At 37.4% G+C, this 18,393-nt stretch overlaps 1 protein-coding gene and 1 pseudogene across 3 annotated transcripts; both read left to right on the forward strand.

Moving 5' to 3' along the window:
• The first annotated feature begins 218 nt into the window (after positions 1–218).
• Positions 219–17,963, forward strand: LOC135693490 (uncharacterized). 3 transcript variants are annotated; one of them, XM_089111471.1, is made up of 10 exons: positions 219–1,749; positions 1,879–1,993; positions 2,190–2,376; positions 2,966–3,191; positions 3,726–3,912; positions 4,040–4,288; positions 4,657–4,828; positions 4,941–5,089; positions 5,203–5,292; positions 16,199–17,963. In XM_089111471.1, the coding sequence occupies exons 2-10, from the start codon at positions 1,888–1,890 to the stop codon at positions 16,345–16,347; spliced, it is 1,515 nt and encodes a 504-aa protein (XP_088967597.1). In that variant the 5' UTR covers positions 219–1,749; positions 1,879–1,887; the 3' UTR covers positions 16,348–17,963. The 3 variants fall into 3 exon arrangements, with proteins under 3 accessions (XP_088967597.1, XP_088967598.1, XP_088967596.1); XM_089111472.1 differs by adding an exon at positions 2,498–2,811 and having other exon boundaries at positions 219–2,376; XM_089111470.1 differs by having other exon boundaries at positions 219–1,993.
• Positions 12,359–16,316, forward strand: LOC148959121 (uncharacterized; annotated as a pseudogene).
• Positions 17,964–18,393: the final 430 nt, after the last annotated feature.

Consider the following 18,393-nt stretch of genomic DNA (forward strand, 5'->3'; position numbering starts at 1 on the left):
TTTGCTTTCTTTCACGAATTCAGCACACAAGATGGGGAAGTCATTCTTTTTAAATCTTTACAGGCTGCTTCCAACATGTGCTCACTGATGCTGCTAACTGTTGTAGCAACCAGCTCCCTTACATAATCTATGGTATAAAAGTGCAAACTTTAGGGCCTTTCATCATCCTAGTAAAGGATTTTTTCTCTTTCTAACAACTTTTCTCCAGAATCTCCTAAAGTTACATCATTTTTAAAATACTATTGCAACAAAAATGAGCTGAGCAGCTCTTACAAAACTTTTGGCACACCCTCACATCCTTTATTCTTGCTTGGCCATTTTTAAACTTTGGGTAATGGATGGTTACTTGCAAAGAGCCATCTTCCAAAACTTTGACTTCTCTTTTAAAGTTGTAGTTGAAATGAAGTGCTGCTAAAGCATGTCTGTGGAGTAAAGAATGAAGTGTGACTTACCCAAATCTGAAATTTGGATGCAAAAAGCACACCCTTTTCTTTTTCCAAGTCATTTTAACACAGAGAGGCCTTTGTGATACAATAGTCTTTCTACATCTGAATTTCAGAACTGTCACAAATGGTGGCGCACCATGTCTATTATAAGAGCAGAACAAGCTTGTAGAACAAATTAAAGGGAAAATGAACAAAATACAATAGGTCAAAATACAAAAGACAAATTATAAGCTGGGTTACATCTTGAAGTACGGTTTAAATATGGCTAATGAAAATATGGTGGTATCCGAAGGGTTAAAATCTTACTTAAACAAACAGTTCCATAATCTTGCTGACAAAAAAGACATAACTGAAATGGAACAATGGCTTTAGTCACTGGCATGATGGAGAAAATAACCTTGGAGACAAACATCAATGTTTTGGAATCCAAAAACGCGCTTTTGGAAAGTCATATTGCTCACTTGAATTCAAACCAAGAAAGCCATGAACAGTACTCCCGCAGGTTGTCCTTAAAGTGCCTGTGACACGATTTTTTTATTGTCTCTATCAACTTTTGCTGTTACCTTTAACTCATATTTCAACTTTTTATCGAAAAAATCTGATACTTTGACGGAAAATTTACCCGTTAAATTCGGGCCTAGGCAAGGGCGCCGCGATCAAATCGTCATAGCTCAAGACGTCACAGGATGAACTCGTTTTGAAACTCTCACTTTGAATCAGCTGATAAGGCAGCAGGTCGCGTGAAGTTTTGAATTCATTTTCAAGTCCTTCTTGGCACAATTGTACACAGCTGAAAAGATGCGTGGTTGGAAAATGTGGGGCCACGAATAGTGATGGACTGTCGCTTCACAAGTTTCCTAAGGAAGAAAAATTTCGTGTACTGTGGACGAAGTTCGTTCAGACTACCCGACGTGACTTCACTTGTCCTTCATCGTTTAGCGTTGTCTGTACTTTGCATTTCACGCCGGACAGTTATGAAGCAAATCCAGTTGCCGATTCTCTTGGCTTTGGAACAAGGTAATTAATCTTTTTTAGCTTTTCGGCGCTTTTCGGCATAATTCGAACTTGCATCAAAGTGTAGGCCTAATGTCTAGGCCGACAGTTTTTGTATGGTACGTACCACGTTAGACGTCTGAGTATATTTTGATTGAAGAAAATATACCAATATAAATTCTTTCAGGCAAACAAAGTTGGACAGGAATGCAGTTCCTACAATTAAGAAAGGACTGGATAAAGGCTGCTCCGTGACAAAATTGCAAGACGTTGCGCCTCGCCAAGCAGCAAAAAACTTGACCATGCCAGGGTATTTTACTTGTTCTTCCTTTATCGACAAGTAATTTATAAATTAATTTGTTTTTGATGCTTTGAATTTTCTAACAATTAATACGTTTTCATATAATTGATGCTTTTTACTTATCTGATCTATTTGCAGGTTATCGCAATGGCATGTGCAGAATCAACCTGCACTAACACAGTTGATGAACCATCGGTGGGAGTTGAGAGGAGATTCGTGAAAACCCAAGCAATAATTAAAGGGAGAAGTCAAGGTAATCAATCATTACTTTTGATGCCAGCAATTTTTTATTCTTTTGATGCTTGTAAATTTTATCACATGGCAATACAATATATAAATTCATTGCAATACAATAAATTGATTTCTTTCAGCACAATTTTCCTCTGGACTTTAATGTATACATTGATGCTGATTTGCACTTGTTTTGATGATATACTTATTCACATTAGGTATCCAGATATCTCCCAAAATGACATCCAGAGGTATCCAGTGCAACTTGTTGCAGCCATGCACATCCACACCACTGAATAGTGACAATGATAGTGACATTGAAGAGCTCCCCATGGATGAATTATCATACAATCCTTGGGACAGTACCATGGAAACCTCTGACGACGAGGATAGTTATATTGATGAGTATGTATGCTAAATGTTATTCTAAACTGCTTGCTTGATGAAATTGAGCTCTGGTGCTTAAATCAATTTGCATATCATACTATTAGATCTAAAATAGTTTTCACCTGCTTCTCATCAATAGAATATCAGATGAACAGTTTGGAGATCACCAGAGGAAGTTCATTGTTTATGAGAAGAAGCTGTTAGAGCTTTTCATCTTGTGCTCTTTTTGTTTTACTCTGGTTGTAAAACAACAATTTGATCAGTGGTTGGAGCAATGGTTATGGTAGAGCAGATGTGTCCAAAATGTGGTGAAATACGGATCTGGTCAAATGCGCCATACATTGGAGCCATACAATTATGTAATTTGATGTTGTCTGGTGCCATTTTCTTCTCTGGGTGTCTCCCTGGAAAAATTCTCAAGTGTCTTGAATTTCTTGGTGTTGCTGCATATAGGTAATTTTTTATCTGTTTGTTTTTATTTAAAAAAATTATGGGTGGATCTTTGCAATAATGGATTTTGTTGAATCTACAGTTAAAGCCATACAGATTAGTGCTATTTTTAATGTTATTTTTGTCCTCACTTATCACAATATTCAATCTTCGCTAGCCCAAGGACGTTTTTCAGACACCAGCAAGCCTACCTATGCCCATCAGTTACAAAGATCTGGAAAAATGAATCTGATTTCCTCAAGCAAGATATTCAGTTGAAGGGAAGCAGTATTGTTGTAGGAGGTGATGCATGTTGTGATTCGATGGGTCATTCAGCAAAGTATGATAGCTACACATTTGTAGACCTAAACATCAACAAAGTTCTAGATCTTGAGCTTGTACAGGTAAGTCAAATATAACACCCACAGGCGCAGATCCAGACCGGTTGCACAGGTTTAAAAGAACGGGTCAAATTCTGAGAACTATTTTTCTTGGTAAATCTGGAATTTTATCTTAAATTTTAATTGCAACAATTGCTGCATCTCTCCCCGATTGACTACAGTTTTTACCTACCAAATTGAACCCCCACACAACAGCACTCCCTTGTTGAAAAGATTCTGACAGAGTTCCCAGCTTCCTAATTCATCTTTTATCCAAAAGTATCCGAGGAACTCAAAATCCGAGAAATCAGTCGCCACTCACAGTGATAATTTAGAGTGTGCTATCTATGTGCCAATATTGAAACCGATGGCTATTGTTTTTTGAAAACCTGTGAAAACCAGTGCCCATATGTTTCCCTTATGCGAAAAAAACCAATGACTAAAAAGCATATTCGATACCGCTTTGATACAAAATGATACAAAATGGAATAAAGATGCAAATGTAATTTAATGTAATTTTTTAGGACTATGCAGTAATGTAATTTTTTAAATTTTTAGTCAAATGAAGTTGCTAGTAGCTATCATATGGAGCTTGAAGGACTCAAAAGAATCATGGCACGCATGAAAGAAAGTCAACTGGACATCTCTGCAATAGTGACTGATGGGCACAAGTCAATCCAAAAGTGGCTGAAGGACAATTGTAACAGTGTCAATCACTATTTAGATGTATGGCATGTTGCTAAAGGTATTTTTTGAAAAATTGACACATGATTATATATTTCTTTGTTTGAGTCTCTTTTGAACCAGTAGTAGCAGCACTAAAACATTAAATTTTGCAATCTTGTACCTAAAATAGTTATTTTTTACTACAGGTCTTTCCAAGAAAATGGATGCTTTGGCTAAGAGGCCTCGTTGTTCTCTTCTTAGCAAATGGATCAAGAGTATCGTCAACCATATGTATTGGTGTGCAGCTAGCTCTGATGGTGATGGGGATTTAATGCTTGCAAAATGGGACTCTGTGGTTAATCACATCTGTGATATCCATGAGGGGCACTCAGAACTTTTTCCAAAATGCAGCCATGAACCTTTAGATGATGACCCAAGGAATTGGTTTCAGCCTGGTAAGTTTATATTTTCTTCCTTCATGTTGTAAGTTCTGAGTCTTTCCAGCAGATTCTAATTAGTTGGAAGTCCCCATGAATAGTAGCCGGGGGAAGGGGTCTCTCCTCGATTAGTTTACCTTTTGAGAGATCTCCTCCTTTAAGAATTCCCTTCATACAATTTATTTCGTATTATTTTTTTGTAATTTGGTTAAGTAATTTGTTTGTACTAATAATATATAAATTGTATGCTGAGAATTTAAAATATGAAAGTGAAACTGTAAGCAATTGAGTTTATTCATTGGTATAAATATGCTTGAAATGAAGAAAGTGATAATCAGTAAAAAACATTTTAGTTTCACTTCTCAGTCTTGTATATAAATTTACAGGAACAGAAGAATACGAAAGGTTGAGTGAGCTCCTGCAGAGTACCCATTTACGAGCAAGCATTAAAAAACTATCTCCATGTGGACAGACTTCTGCTGTTGAAGGTTACCATAGCTTGGTTAATCAGTTTGCCCCTAAGATGTACCACTTTTCTTTTCATAGTATGAATGCAAGGTTTGTAATGTGTTTATATGATTTCAGAACATTCTCCAGATATTATTCTCTTCAAAGAAACACTATAATTAGAAAAAGGTACCAAAAAAGGACATTCTATTTTCATTGTCAGACTTATGATTGCTGCTCTTCATTTCAATGAGAATGCTGGCCGTGCTCAGGCTGTTAACAAGGAGGGAAATCTTGAATACAAGATCGTGTTCCCAAAGTATAAGAAAGGTGGCACGATAGTCAGAAGGATTACAACCAATTGTACATATGGTGGGTATACCATAGTGGCACAATATACTTTTTGTTTGCTGTTTATTTGAGAATATGATGATATGCTTATTTTTTGCCAATATTCTAAAATATACAGGTTTTCTTTTACCCAGATTACGTTGAAAAACTGTTTGGAGAGCTGATGATGAGAGCTGAAAATGGTATTGCTGAGCCTCCAGAGCAACGCATGAAACCTTTGTGTAGTAAGTATGAACGTCCACATAAAGAGGAAGCAGTTCAGTCTATGCTTTCTCGTTTTTGCAAAAAATGATTGTAAAAAAATGATTTTTGTTATACATAAAAAGATTACATGTAAATAAAACTAATTAAATATCAGGGAATTTGAATCCTTGAAAAGTAAACTCTTCCTCATTTCCTGGAGGTGGAAAATGAGCTCGAATGCAAGAAACTGCACAGCTAGGTAGGACAACTCTAACATGCCTGCCAAGATAGTGCCAAACCCATTGAACCATTTGGCGATATGCAATGTCACGAAATTTCTTATGTCTGGGTCCTTCATAAACATCTTCATACTGCTGTTTACAATAATGCCAGGCAGTTTCCAGGGTCCACACATTTGTACAAACAGCAGAAAACCCTGGGTGATCAGTTATGCAGGTCAAAGGTTCCCCTTCCCTTTCGTGCAACTTTTCCAAGACGATTGGAATTGAGCAGCAGCAAATATTTTCCTTTCTGGACTTTTGAGGCTGGCAATGCCCACACGAACACCTTAGGAAAAGAATGATAAATTTAATTTAGGTCATTTAAATAATTTTATGTCGCTGTATCCCGCTATATCCGTTTTTTTATTATATCATGTATCATTTAAACAGCATAATAGATGCCCCCTTTTATTAGCTAATAAGGCCTACAACCTTTGTTATCCGGGCTTTGTATGCGTCGCAAATTACATGTAGAATACGTTTAAAAGTAGAATTTTGATTTATCATAGAAATGTATTGATTAGTAGCCTTACCAGTCATCAACTTGTTGTCCCACTGAAAGAGGACCTTTATCGACTTTGAGCCTTGAAATAGGCCCTTCCTTTCCTGGCTTCGTTCGTGGCTCAAACATATACGGTGCAATCTCCGCAACATCATCGCCCCTTTCGGCCTCTTCGTCCACTTCAAATTCTAAAAATGCATCACTGCTACTTCGTCGCAGCTTTCCTCCTCGCTGATAAAATCCTTGCTGTATATTTCACTCTTTTGTATTCAATCTACGAAGTACTCCCGATGTTTTTCTGTACGTTTACAACAACGAGACAAACACGAGTTCATCTCGTGACGTCACGACCCTCGCATTCTTGACAAAAAAAATGGCGGCCTTGGAACCGTAAAAATAGAAATAACTGCCTAGTTGTACACTAAAACAAAACAAAAACCCCAGCAACGTGTTCAGTGGGTTTTTTTACGCCAGAATCGATATTAAACGGGGAAAGCATGAAAATCGTGTCACAGGCACTTTAAGGATTGACGGCATTGGATTCCCTGAAGATAGCGATCAGATGTTAGTCATTGTTAGATTAACAACATGGCAACATAGAACTGCAGTTTATTGTGCATGAAAGAAGTCCAGCAAAGTCATAATTCGATTACATTTGACAAAACCAAGGTTTAACCTAATCAACGCAGCTAACAACCTATTCAAAGAGTACAGCGACTCATTTGCATTCACAGATGTAAATTGTTGGGCCCGTGTTAGGTTAAAGGCAAATTCTCCTTCTCCGAAACCATCGGTGATGTTGAGGCTTTAACCCTTGGAAATACTTGAAAACTGAAACCATGACTCGCCTCCATTGAGTCAATGAATGAACGACCCCTGGCTTTTTCAGTTGTGTTTTAAAAAAGTAACAGATTTTTGGCTATGACATTAATCTAAAATTTCTATCCAGCTTCTGAAAACTTCTAGTCAACATCAGTGTTATCTTCACTTTGCATTTTTGGCCCTCCCTGTTCCAAATGCACAAAGAGGCGAGAAGAGATGACAAGATCTGGTGCAAGGAAGTCAAAACTTCCTATTTGCAAGCTCTTTACAGAACGTTCATTTATTAGAGGCAGCAAGGCTAATCAAGCAACAGACAGTAATTTTGATAATCAAGCTGATGACTCACTCCTAGATGATGCTGCTTCACCTGCCAGTAGATCATCTCAGTCTTTCATCCTTTCACCTGCTGAAGTTACAACCTTTATTACACGCCCATCTACAGCAAAAAAGCGGAGAAAAGGTGCTGAGAATATAGCTGAACCTCCCATGAACTATGAAACAGCTATTGTGGAAAAGCTGAACAACAAGCTTTCAGGAAATGCCTATTTTCTTTTGAGTCTGGAACCGGCTTTGGAATGGTTACCAGCAAGACTTAGGGCCTGCTTACACAGGACCTGATCCAAACAGCATCGGATCCATTTCGATCCGATCTCATTTTTCAAGGTGTGTTTACACGGGATCGGTTCCGTATGGATCCAAAAAGCGCGGGTTTGTGTGCGCAATCCAATTACGAAATTTTGGCGGCAATTATTCAATAGCAGAAGTGAGAAAAATGGAACCTTTACAGCGTTTGAAAGCTATTGCCTCCATCCTTTTTATTATGGTTTATCATATGAGTTCGTGGATTAACTTTATGAACATTATTCAAATTGAGCATCAACGGCGTCGGAAGGTATTATTGACAGCGATTCTCGAAATGGAGCCAAATTTCAGTGTTGCAGGGGCGAGGAATCAACTTGGCCGACTAGCAAGCAATAAAGTTGAAAGGAAAGCTAGAAGATTTTGGAAACGTCCTGGTAGAACCAATGCCTAGTGGCAAAGCTTTGAAAAAAATTATGTCACTTCAGAAGATGATCTTTGGGGTCGAACGATTCGAAATAATGAAATGGTTGTCTTTTGGCGCCAATTACAAGGATACCATATATGATGCACCTCGTAATGGACAATTTTCGCCTCATTTTGGATCCGTACCTGTTTGGATCCAATCCCATATCGTTTACACTAGACCTTTTTGGGATTGGATCCAAACGGGACCACCTTCAAAAGCGATCCCAAACGGGTACGGGTAGCAGATCCAAATTAGATCGGATCCGCCAGGTACCACTTTGGGTACGGATCCATTTGGATCCGATCCCGTGTAAACAGGCCCTTAATCAAATAGCCAGAATAGAAATACAGCAAGTTTTATTCAGATTGGTATTTGGGTATGATGATTGATTTTAAACTTTTTTATTTCTTGTACTGTAGACCAGGCAGAGAACAGGGGAATGGTCCCCCGAGGGCGAAATTTATGGGACCAAGTGCTTTTGGTCAATTCGAGGGTGCTGATTTCGAAAATCGATGTTATACGGGGAATTTAGGGGGCCATCAACCTCTTTTTCGTGTTTTAAGTCTCGTTTTCGTGTATTTCATTGAAACGAGTGAGAATAAAGTTTAAAGTGGAAATAGGTGAATTATTAAAGTAGATTTGTTATCCTTGCTGGGCATTAACGTTAAACATTTGATTTTGGCTTGTCAGGGGGCAAGCAGCCTCGTTTTCACAATGCTAATACTTTGATGTCAAATTACGTGTAAAATGAAGTCTTAACATAGCAAGAAATAACAAACGTTTTTCAACGTAATTCATCTACATCTACCAATTACTGTCTTTCTGCTATAAAGAAGATTCTGACAGGGTGTTAGGCCGGAGTGAGAGGTCATGAATATGTTCACAAAAGAGAGACGATTGAGAACCGAGTGATTGGAACCCAGGCCAAGCCGAACCTTTAGTTTCTTCCAGGTTTCTGGGTACATCACTTTCAGAAATAAGTAAAAGTAAATTACTTTTACCAAAGGAAGTTTTATTAGAAGTGTTGTCTATACCTTGTCAAAATATAACAAACACTGTAGAAGAAAGAGTCAGCAGTTGCTTGTTGACTTTGGAGGCAAGGGGAAGAGATCGAATGAATTTAAAGAAAGGTTAACCAAAAGTCCTGCAGATAAAGACTTCTTTGGTCCCATCAAGAGAGAGCCTCTGACAACCTTCAAGGACTCATCAGTTAAGACTAGGCTAAAGATTAAAGGAAAAGAAAAAGTGCTCACATTTCAGAGAGACATTCTTGGCATTCTAGTTGCATACTCGAACAAGCATGAAGCAGGTGTAGATCTCGAGACCAACCTGTCATTTCCGCTTGCACCAGTATCAATGCCTCTCAGCACAGCAGATGGTGCCATCAGAAAGACCGTTAAGAGCAAACTGTATGAAGCTGCAATGAGCGAGTTATCCGTCGTTAGTCCAGATGAACTACCACCTACGGAGATATTGAACACGCACTTTTTGGACCTTGCCGCAGCCATTCAAAGTTTGGTTGGCCCTACATCTACTATAAGACAAATGGCGACCAACATACTTGCTTCAATTCCAGTCCGGTACACACAAATTGTTTTTGTCTGTGATACATATAAGGACAACAGCATTAAAGGTGGTGAAAGAGTTAAGAGGGGTGTCAGTGGGAGATACGTTTTGACGAGCCCTGACATGAAGGTACCATATGACTTTAACAGCTTCCTCTGCAACGGCAAAAACAAAGGAATGTTGTTTGATCTTCTTTAGTTAGCAATATATGAGGATCGCAGTCAACTATTTAGCCGGACAGTAATGATCTCCAACAAATTACGAAAGTTACAGAGGATGGTGTTGAAGTTCTCGAACACTGGGCCAGTAACCTCGAAGAAGCAGACAAAGTTGGTGGCACTGGTTAAAGCTTGGTACTTTCTGCCCGATCATGCAGCCATGATTCGATCTCCCTCTGGTGACATCGGTATTCTAGCATTGTTCTTGTCACACGAATTCGGCGGAACGAAAATTCTAGTAGATAATGGTGTTGGAAAACAACGAAAGATAATCGACATGACATGATCTGGCCTTGAGATGGAGAAAAAGAAAGCGCTACTTGGCCTACACGCTTTTTCTGGCAACAATAATATTTGAAGTTTTTTTAGAAAGGGAAAGCAAGCATTTTGGAGGGCAATGTCAAAAAAGCTGAATTCATTAGCCTTTTTACTGAGTTGGGAAACTCAGCGCAAGTGCTCGACAATCTCTTCAATGGTTTGGAGAAGTTTGTGTGTGTATTGTATGGAAACCAAGGACTATCCTCAGTGAAACTGCTGCGACACAAATTGTTTGTGCAGAAATTTGAAAGAGAAAGGAAGAACATAGATCTCAGTCCTACCGCCTACCGCCAACCTGAGGATTCATATTCTTTATTCTCCGTGCAAACTTCGTCGCTATGATGTTCAGGCAAGCTAATGGTTTGATGCTTCAGTTGGGCTCTCCAGCAGATCATGGTTGGGATGAAAAAGGATCAGTTCGTTGGAGTGAAATACGTTACCCGGAAGATATATCTGAGCTTTTGCTTAATCAAGCTGAAGTCAACGAAAATCTTGAAACTGAGGATGTCGAGTGTAGTGACTCTGAAGACGACTTTGAGGACCTTTGAAACGATCTAGCTTATCTTTCAAACTTTGCTTAGATGATCCGCAATGATTTCCATTATTGTTATTTATTAATTAGTGATAAAACAGTGCTGCATTTCCCCTATGAAATTGTAAAATCAGTCTGGCTAGAGAAATGCTTAGCAGAAATTGTAAAATAACGCTAGTGGATCGTGAAAACGAGGCTGTTTGCCCCCCTGAAAAGCCAAAATTGAATGGTTAACTTTATTTCTCAGCAGAGATACCAAATCTACTTTTTAGAATTCACCCATTTCCACTTCAAACTGTTTTCTCGCTTGTTTCCATGAAAGACACGAAAACGAGACTTAAAACACGAAAAAGAGGCTGATGGCCCCCCAAATTCCCCGTATAACATCGATTTTCGAAATCAGCACCCTCGAATTGACCAAAAGCACTTGGTCCCATAAATTTCGCCCTCGGGGGACCATTCCCCTATTCCCTGCCTGGTCTACTGCTGGATAAAAGATTGTGTTTTATTATGAATTGAGACGTTTCCTTACTAAGTATCTTTACTTTTCATGACTGAATTGAGAAACGAAGTGTGAACAATTGGGTCACAATAGAACACTTCAAATTGCCAAACAGTTCTTACTGACTAAAGTGTTTACCTCATGATCGTGAAATATTTCCGACATGAACGATCAGTAAAATTTTTGCACCATCAGCAAGCATTTTTTTTTCGATTTAGCACTCTCCCCCATTTTTTAGACCCCCACTTTCTTTAAAGCTCCGCTGTCCCTGCTTGGATGTGACAAAAATCAATGCTGGAGAAACAAAAATTCAGTAAGCAATTCTATGTTCTCCCTAAAAGTGTGCTTACAGTAAACTTTAGCCCTCTAACCTGTTATTATAAAAATTGATGATAACTGTAACATGAATGGAGTAGTAGTGTACCTTTACCTTAGATACAGGGTCAGTTGTGGTGCGGTATCTTGGAACACAAAATTTAGTAACAGAAACATGAAAAAGACGTTTTAACATAAAGAGAATTCGCTAATGGAAGACTTCAGCAACAAAGTTATAAAAAGCACAAAGTTATAAAAGGGCTGGCACTGCTACACCATATGTCTCTGCTTGGTAACTTACCTATATCTATAATAAGTTACTGTACCAATCTGATAATTCTAAATTTGGCCGTGATATTTTAAGAAAAACTCTCCTTAACCCTATCCAGACTAGGCTTTTTGAAACTTTCGGGAGACTAGGGGGGGCACAAAGTGCCCCCCCTCCGTAATTTCTTTGTCCCTCTAGCTAGAACAATGAACTTTGTTTGGATGGTACTCTTGCCTTTTCTCCACATTTTAGTATTATTGTTCAATTTTTAAGTCACGTGGTTTTACGATGACGTCATCATAATGGTGGCCGGGTGAAGCAAAAATTTAGAAAATTTTAGAAAATCTCAAAATATTCATTAATTCCAAAGCATCGGGCTAAGATATTAAAATAAGCAAATTTGATGCATTTTCTAATAGAAACAAGAAGATTGACACAATTTTAATGTTACTTCTCACAATTATAAACGTTCCTAACAAAAGAACTCAACATATTTTGTAATTGGCTATAGTTTTTTCTATGTAACTAAATGATCGATACAACCAAATGTCATGTTTGAGTTCATTTTTAATGCCTTAGCAGACAAATTATTCTAAACTTGCAGTTTTATTAATGCAATACCTATAAATATGTCAACAAATGTATGCGCATGCGCAGAAGAAAAATCATAGAACAGGATGTTGAATTTGAATTTTCTGGTCAGAATCAAGAAGAGAGGACAAATTAATGCCTAGATACTAATTTTCATCAATATATCTACTTTTGTTGCGAATCCGTGGCAGATTAAACTATTTTTTACTTGACTAGTTTTGAAAACGCCCCTACACAACCCCCAGATTAATAATAAAAAAATTATCTTTTTATATGAACATATGTCAGATAGGTTAAAACTAAAAGTCAGGAGGTCTGAGGGGTATTGCTTTGAAACTCCTGAAGTTATGAAAGAAAAACCAACTAGGGGGGCACTTTGTGCCCCCCCCCCCTAGTCTGGATAGGGTTAATGATTAATGATTTTTGTTTTTCTCTTGGTGTGCCACAACTCACTTAATGATTAATGATCTTTGCTCTCGTTCCTGGGTTGATTTAAAGCCTTTTGCAGTTCTTGTCTTATATGCTTCACGAATCTTGTTATAAATGCAGGCTGGTAACGGTCTTGCATCATCACACTCCAGAATCCCAAATATCCATCTGATCAACCATTTGTAGGCAACTGCTCTTAAGAACCTAAAAAAGATTAATTTTTCAAATGTATCTCAAACAAGAATTAAGTTTCAAAGAACTTATACAAGCCAAGGCTGTGATCCATTAGTTTCCTTACATACGATTTAAATGAAAATTATGCCAACAGGAATTCATCAAATAAGAAACTAGTGTATTTAGGCAACTAGCAACTAGCATGAGCATTAAATGTTAAAAACAAAATCTGGCTGCCTTGGCCCAGTGATGCCATTAATTTTGAACAATTTTCCACAAATTTTACACAACTTCCTTGTTATTACTTCTCCAGAAATATAAAGCTTCTAACAATATATATGATTACAAAACACACTCATTTTCTGGTTGATTCTCTTTGCCTCTATAACTTCTACCATATCTAGTTTTAAAAAGAGGCCCAGCTAGCTCCAAAACAGTTTTGCAGCAAAACGTTGCACTCAACTTTACACTAAAAATTGCTAATCTAATAAAAAATACCAAAAATGACCCTCCCCCCCAAAAAAGTAGGAAACATGAAGGTTTTTTAAGGACGATGAATAGGTAAAATATGTTAAAGAAATTATTTTTCTTCAAATCTGGGTATAAAATTGTAGTTTTATCCTCTCCATGTCAACCCAAACAGAATTTTTATTTGTTAACTCTCCTGTTTATCTTCCTCAAGAAGCAGAAACTGATGAAACTGATGGCCAGATGTGCAATGAAATAATGAAAGTTTTTTGGATTCAAAAAATTTAAAATCAAGAGCAGATAATTTAATGGCTGAAATTCAATCACTAAATAATAAGGTAGCAGAGTTGGAGTCTAAGTTGGCAGACATGAAAAAATATCTTTTCTCTATTGAGTAGTTGAAAGAAGATATTTCAGCTGTGAAATTTTATACTGGTTATCCTAACTTTTCTTCTTTGCTGGCATGTTTTGAATATTTTGAACCGAAGTTAAACCAGATGCATTACTGGCATGGAAACTCTTCTGGAAATTCTCAGAAATCTGATCGTGGCAAATCCAAACGTGGCGGCAAACGTTCCCTTACACACCTTGAAGAGTTCATCCTTGTTTTAATGAGACTAAAAGTTGGTTTGTTTGTTACTGATTTGGCTGATCGATTCGGAGTTTCATCTGCTTGTGTTTCTCGGATCTTTACTACTTGGATATGTTTCCTTTATCATGAATTGCCGATCTTATTTCCCTTTCCATCTCAAGAACTTGTTCGCCAACAAATGCCTGCACAGTTCAAAGATTTCCCAAACACAAGGATAATCAATAACTGCACAGAAATTTTATAGAAGTTCCATCTTCTATGAAATCACAATCACAGACATGGTCTGAATATAAGCATCATAACACTTGAAAAGTTCTTGTTGGCATTTCACCTGCTGGATGCATCACATTTGTTTCCAAACTGTGGTCTGGCAAGTTTCTGATAAAGAAATCACAAAAAATCAGGTGTCTTGGCTTTATTGGAGAATGGAGATGATATAATGGCAGATCGTGGCTTTGACATCAAAGACATTGTACCTCCTGGTGTTAGCTTCAATATCCCACCATTTAGGGGGACAAGAGCACAGCTCACTGCACAGGAAGTTGAAGATACATATTGAAAGGGCCATTGGTCGAGTCAAGAATTACCATATACTTGATGGTGTTTTACCTTTGTCTTTATCTCCTGTGGCTGATCAGATATTCACTGTTTGTTGTTTATTGACAAACTTTTTACCTTTTTTAGTTAATCCAAAAGATAGATGAATATGAAATAAAAGGAATTGTAACCTAGAGAAAACACTATTATCATGTCAATATAAAACATTTTTTATGTGAATTAATTATTAAAAGCATCTATTTTGAAGAAAGTAATTTCCAATGATAAACGTTTATATGTCTAGCTGACTCCTGTCATCTTGAATACTGGCTATCTTTAACAACAAATAAGCCATGTTGGAAAACTTACTGGGTGTTTTTGGCAGTTATTGAGAGTTATGCTATCTTATTCAATAAGGAATCTTGAGAGAACTTTTTTTTGTTCATTGCTGGTATTTGTAAGCTATACAGGGCCCTTCAAGCCACAAAAAAATTGTTTTTGGGGTGTGACCCCAAATGGCCAAAGTAACCACCTTCTACAGGTATACATAATATGATGACATATTCATATATAAAGACATGGGTTTATATACATGTACGTAAAATAAATTGATAATCAAAGAGGTTGTGCGCGTTGTACATAAAAGATGAAATTAAGTCACAATGTAACATGTTGTCATGATATATTATATTTTGGTAAATTTGATAAATGCATTTTGCTTTTTTCAACTCAAGCTCACGAGGAAAGAAACTTCTGATTGGCATAGTCTGTTATTTGAAATGGCTGGCATTTGAATTGACAAGAGCAGAATGCATTTTTTTCTAGTCACAACAAAACTCCTACAGTTATACCTATTTTTATATATATACTTCACTTTTTTCTTGTAATTATATAATATGATTTGTACCATTTGTGTTACTAATATTACTTTAATATTCTTTCTTGTATTTTCATCATTACTAATTAAAATTTGTCCAACCACCATGCAAATACAGTTTCAATCCTTGCTTTATGTGCTTTGTAAATGATTCCAGGAGAACTGCTCTACAGTTAAAGAACTCTAAGCGTGGTAACATGTAGCTTGCCACAAAATATACATCAAACCAATTTCAATTTCAAACAAACTTTCAATTTCTGTTCATCAAGAACTTTATCAGCAGGTGCCCTTGGACAGCTTTACCATTACTTTATGAAGGTTTTTCTTCATTGATGCTTTGACACGTACATCAATTTACGTGCCAGTGTGATTCTGGCTACGTAGGACGCACCACCCAAAGATTGGAGGATAGAATAAAACAACATGTTCCGGCTAGTATTAGAAAAAAAAAATTTTCCCCAAAGAGAACAGCCACCTCGGTCCTGCAGATCTAAAAGTACAACTAAAACCTGCGATCAAACAAGATAAGCCTTGACGCCCCCTGTCTTCTCTTTGTACCGCTGCAAAATTATTTTTAATTCGGCCACAGTGAGCGTAGCCAAATCTTCAAAGCATTCAACAGCCTTTCCTTTAGGCAGCAACTCCTTGAACGCATCCATAAATACTTCTTAAACTATAATCAAACGCTCAGAAACAGAATGAAAGATCTTTCGTAACAGATGGTGGTAGGCCGAACCGTTTGGAACAACCACTTTCTCGTTTTCGTTTTCTTGCCTCTCTTTCAGAAGCCATGTGACGTAATTTGGCAAAGGGTCTATTAGCAAGATCTTTACTTGGTGTTGTCTTCGTTTTAGCATTGAGACAGAAGGTGCTAGATTTGGAAGTCAAAAATTTGTTTCGATTGTAGGTCAAAAGGAAACTGGGACAAAGATTCTCAAAAGTATAAAGTTTTTTGTTTTGCAAAGCATCTGGATAAATCAACGACAGCAAATCATCAGAGGCAATGGAGAAGAGTGCAGCAGTGACAATGTTCCTTTGGTCTATAGAGAAACATAAGTTGAAATATATAACATATGTTGGAGATGGTGATAATTTGTCTGATGGTGAGGTAGCAGATGCTTGCATGAAATAAAAAAGGCAGTGAATATTTAGTCACCAAGGAAGATTGAATTGGGCATATTCAAAAAAGAATAGCTCAAAGTTGAGAATGTACAAAAATAAGATGAAAGCAAGCAAACTTCCAGATGGCATGAGTGTTGGTGGGCGAGGGAGATTGACCGATGTTGCAATAGACTACAATGTTGCATACTCATTGCAAAACTAATATGGGTATGCAAATAAAGGCATTTTGAAGCTGACCCAAGATGCAGTATGGGCAATATATTATCATAGTATTGTTGGGGAAAAATGAAACATTAGAAATCCAACATAGATTTTGCCCAAAAGGCTCTCTATCGTGGTGCAAATGGCAACAAGACCAACAAAGCGAAACCAAAATGTACCATCAAAACAAATGTCTTCCTGCTGTGTTTCGGTCAGAGCTTTTTGAAAGGTTATCAAAAGAAGACCTTCTAAAACGTTGTTTAAAAGGGTTAACTCAAGGATCGAAATGAGTCCCTCAATAATGTTTTGTGGTCATCAAGTAAATGCGAATATAAGATCGATGGCATGTGAATACAAGTAAGCCTTGTTGTTCTTACGTGTCTCTATATTACTTATTACAAATGATTCTGTGCTCATTTCGATGAAATTACACTAAAAACCGGCCGCTAGCATTTTCGGAATTGTAAATGAATAATTCTAGAAATCATTTCAAATGATTTTATGCTTATTTGGGTGTAATTACACTAAAAACCGGTTGCTTCAAGGAGTCGCTATACCCGCCCTGAACGTGTTTCTCTCAATGTTTTACCTCTTCGTAGGTTTGTGCTTAAAGGAAAATGGATTTGCTGTGTTGCTCGATTAACAAGAACAATTTCAAATGATTTTATGCTTAATTTGATGAAATTACACTAAAAACCGGTCGCTTACTGCAAGCCCCCGCCACGAACAGCGAATTTTTACCTCTTCTCATGGTTTTGTGCTGAATAGAAGCTGGATTGTTACGGTAGATTGTGCCTGCATCATGTTCGGAATTGTGAATGAATCATTCTAGAAACCATTTCAAATGACTTTATGCGTATTTGGGCAAAATTACACTAAAAAGCGGTTGCTAAAAGGAGTTGCTAGACCTGCCACGAACGTGTAAAAAAATATGGATTGGCTGTATTGCCCTCTAATAATAAAATTTCAAATGATTTGCGCTTATTTCGACAAAATTACACTAAAAACTGATCGCTTAAAGCGGTGACTAAACTCTCGGGGCGAGTGTTTTATCGACTTCCTTAAAAATTTGCTTTCATTAATCATGGAAAAACATCTTCATTATTGTTTTTGTTCTTCATCTAGATCAAAGAGCGTTTGCAGCAATAATTAGGACACAGATGTGATTCTTGGACCTTCGAAACAAAATTGTTGGCATTAATGCTGGCGTTAATTCGAACAAAGAAACAAGAGGAGAAAATGACTAAATCTATGAAAATTAGCTCTTGTTCATAAATTGTATTTTGTTAATTTGTTGTTGGACGAAACTTTGGCTGTCTTCTATCTTTCAATTTCTTTAGATAGATTAGCTCCGCCACGAAGACTGCTACGCGGGCTTGCCAGTGGCCCTACGGTAGAGTATGAAGATTAGCCTTGGAAAAGGCAAGAGGTGTATTACCCAAATTCGAAAAAAATTGGCTCTGCACAGGTCACGTGATAAAAGATTACTCCCACTCCTGTTACTATCGCTAGGAAGGGGGGATCCTCTAGCCCTTCTCTATCTCAGGCAACCCCCTGACTAGCGATCCTCAACAAAACGTTCAATGACTCCAAAAATCGCTGAGGTGAATTACGATATCTGACCATGCTTTTGGATTATTCCACACCAGATGAAAAGCCTTGACAGCAGCTCCAACTTCAAATGTGATGCGCGTGTATGACATGTTGGATTTCTTTGCCAGTTGTCTCGATTTATAGAATATTTCGAGTATCGTGGAGTATTCAGTAATTGGGGTAGAA

The sequence above is a fragment of the Rhopilema esculentum genome, chromosome 11, assembly GCF_057945365.1.
Source record: "Rhopilema esculentum isolate cy_ngs chromosome 11, ASM5794536v1, whole genome shotgun sequence".
Lineage (NCBI taxonomy): Eukaryota > Metazoa > Cnidaria > Scyphozoa > Rhizostomeae > Rhizostomatidae > Rhopilema > Rhopilema esculentum.

Coding starts and splice junctions, on each gene's coding strand:
- LOC135693490 (XM_089111470.1), top strand. CDS start 1,849: ATGCTTTTTACTTATCTGATCTATTTGCAGGTTATCGCAATGGCATGT. Junction 4,289..4,656: donor AAGGAATTGGTTTCAGCCTG/GTAAGTTTATAT, acceptor ATAAATTTACAG/GAACAGAAGAATACGAAAGG. Junction 5,293..16,198: donor ACGCATGAAACCTTTGTGTA/GTAAGTATGAAC, acceptor TTTCGATTGTAG/GTCAAAAGGAAACTGGGACA.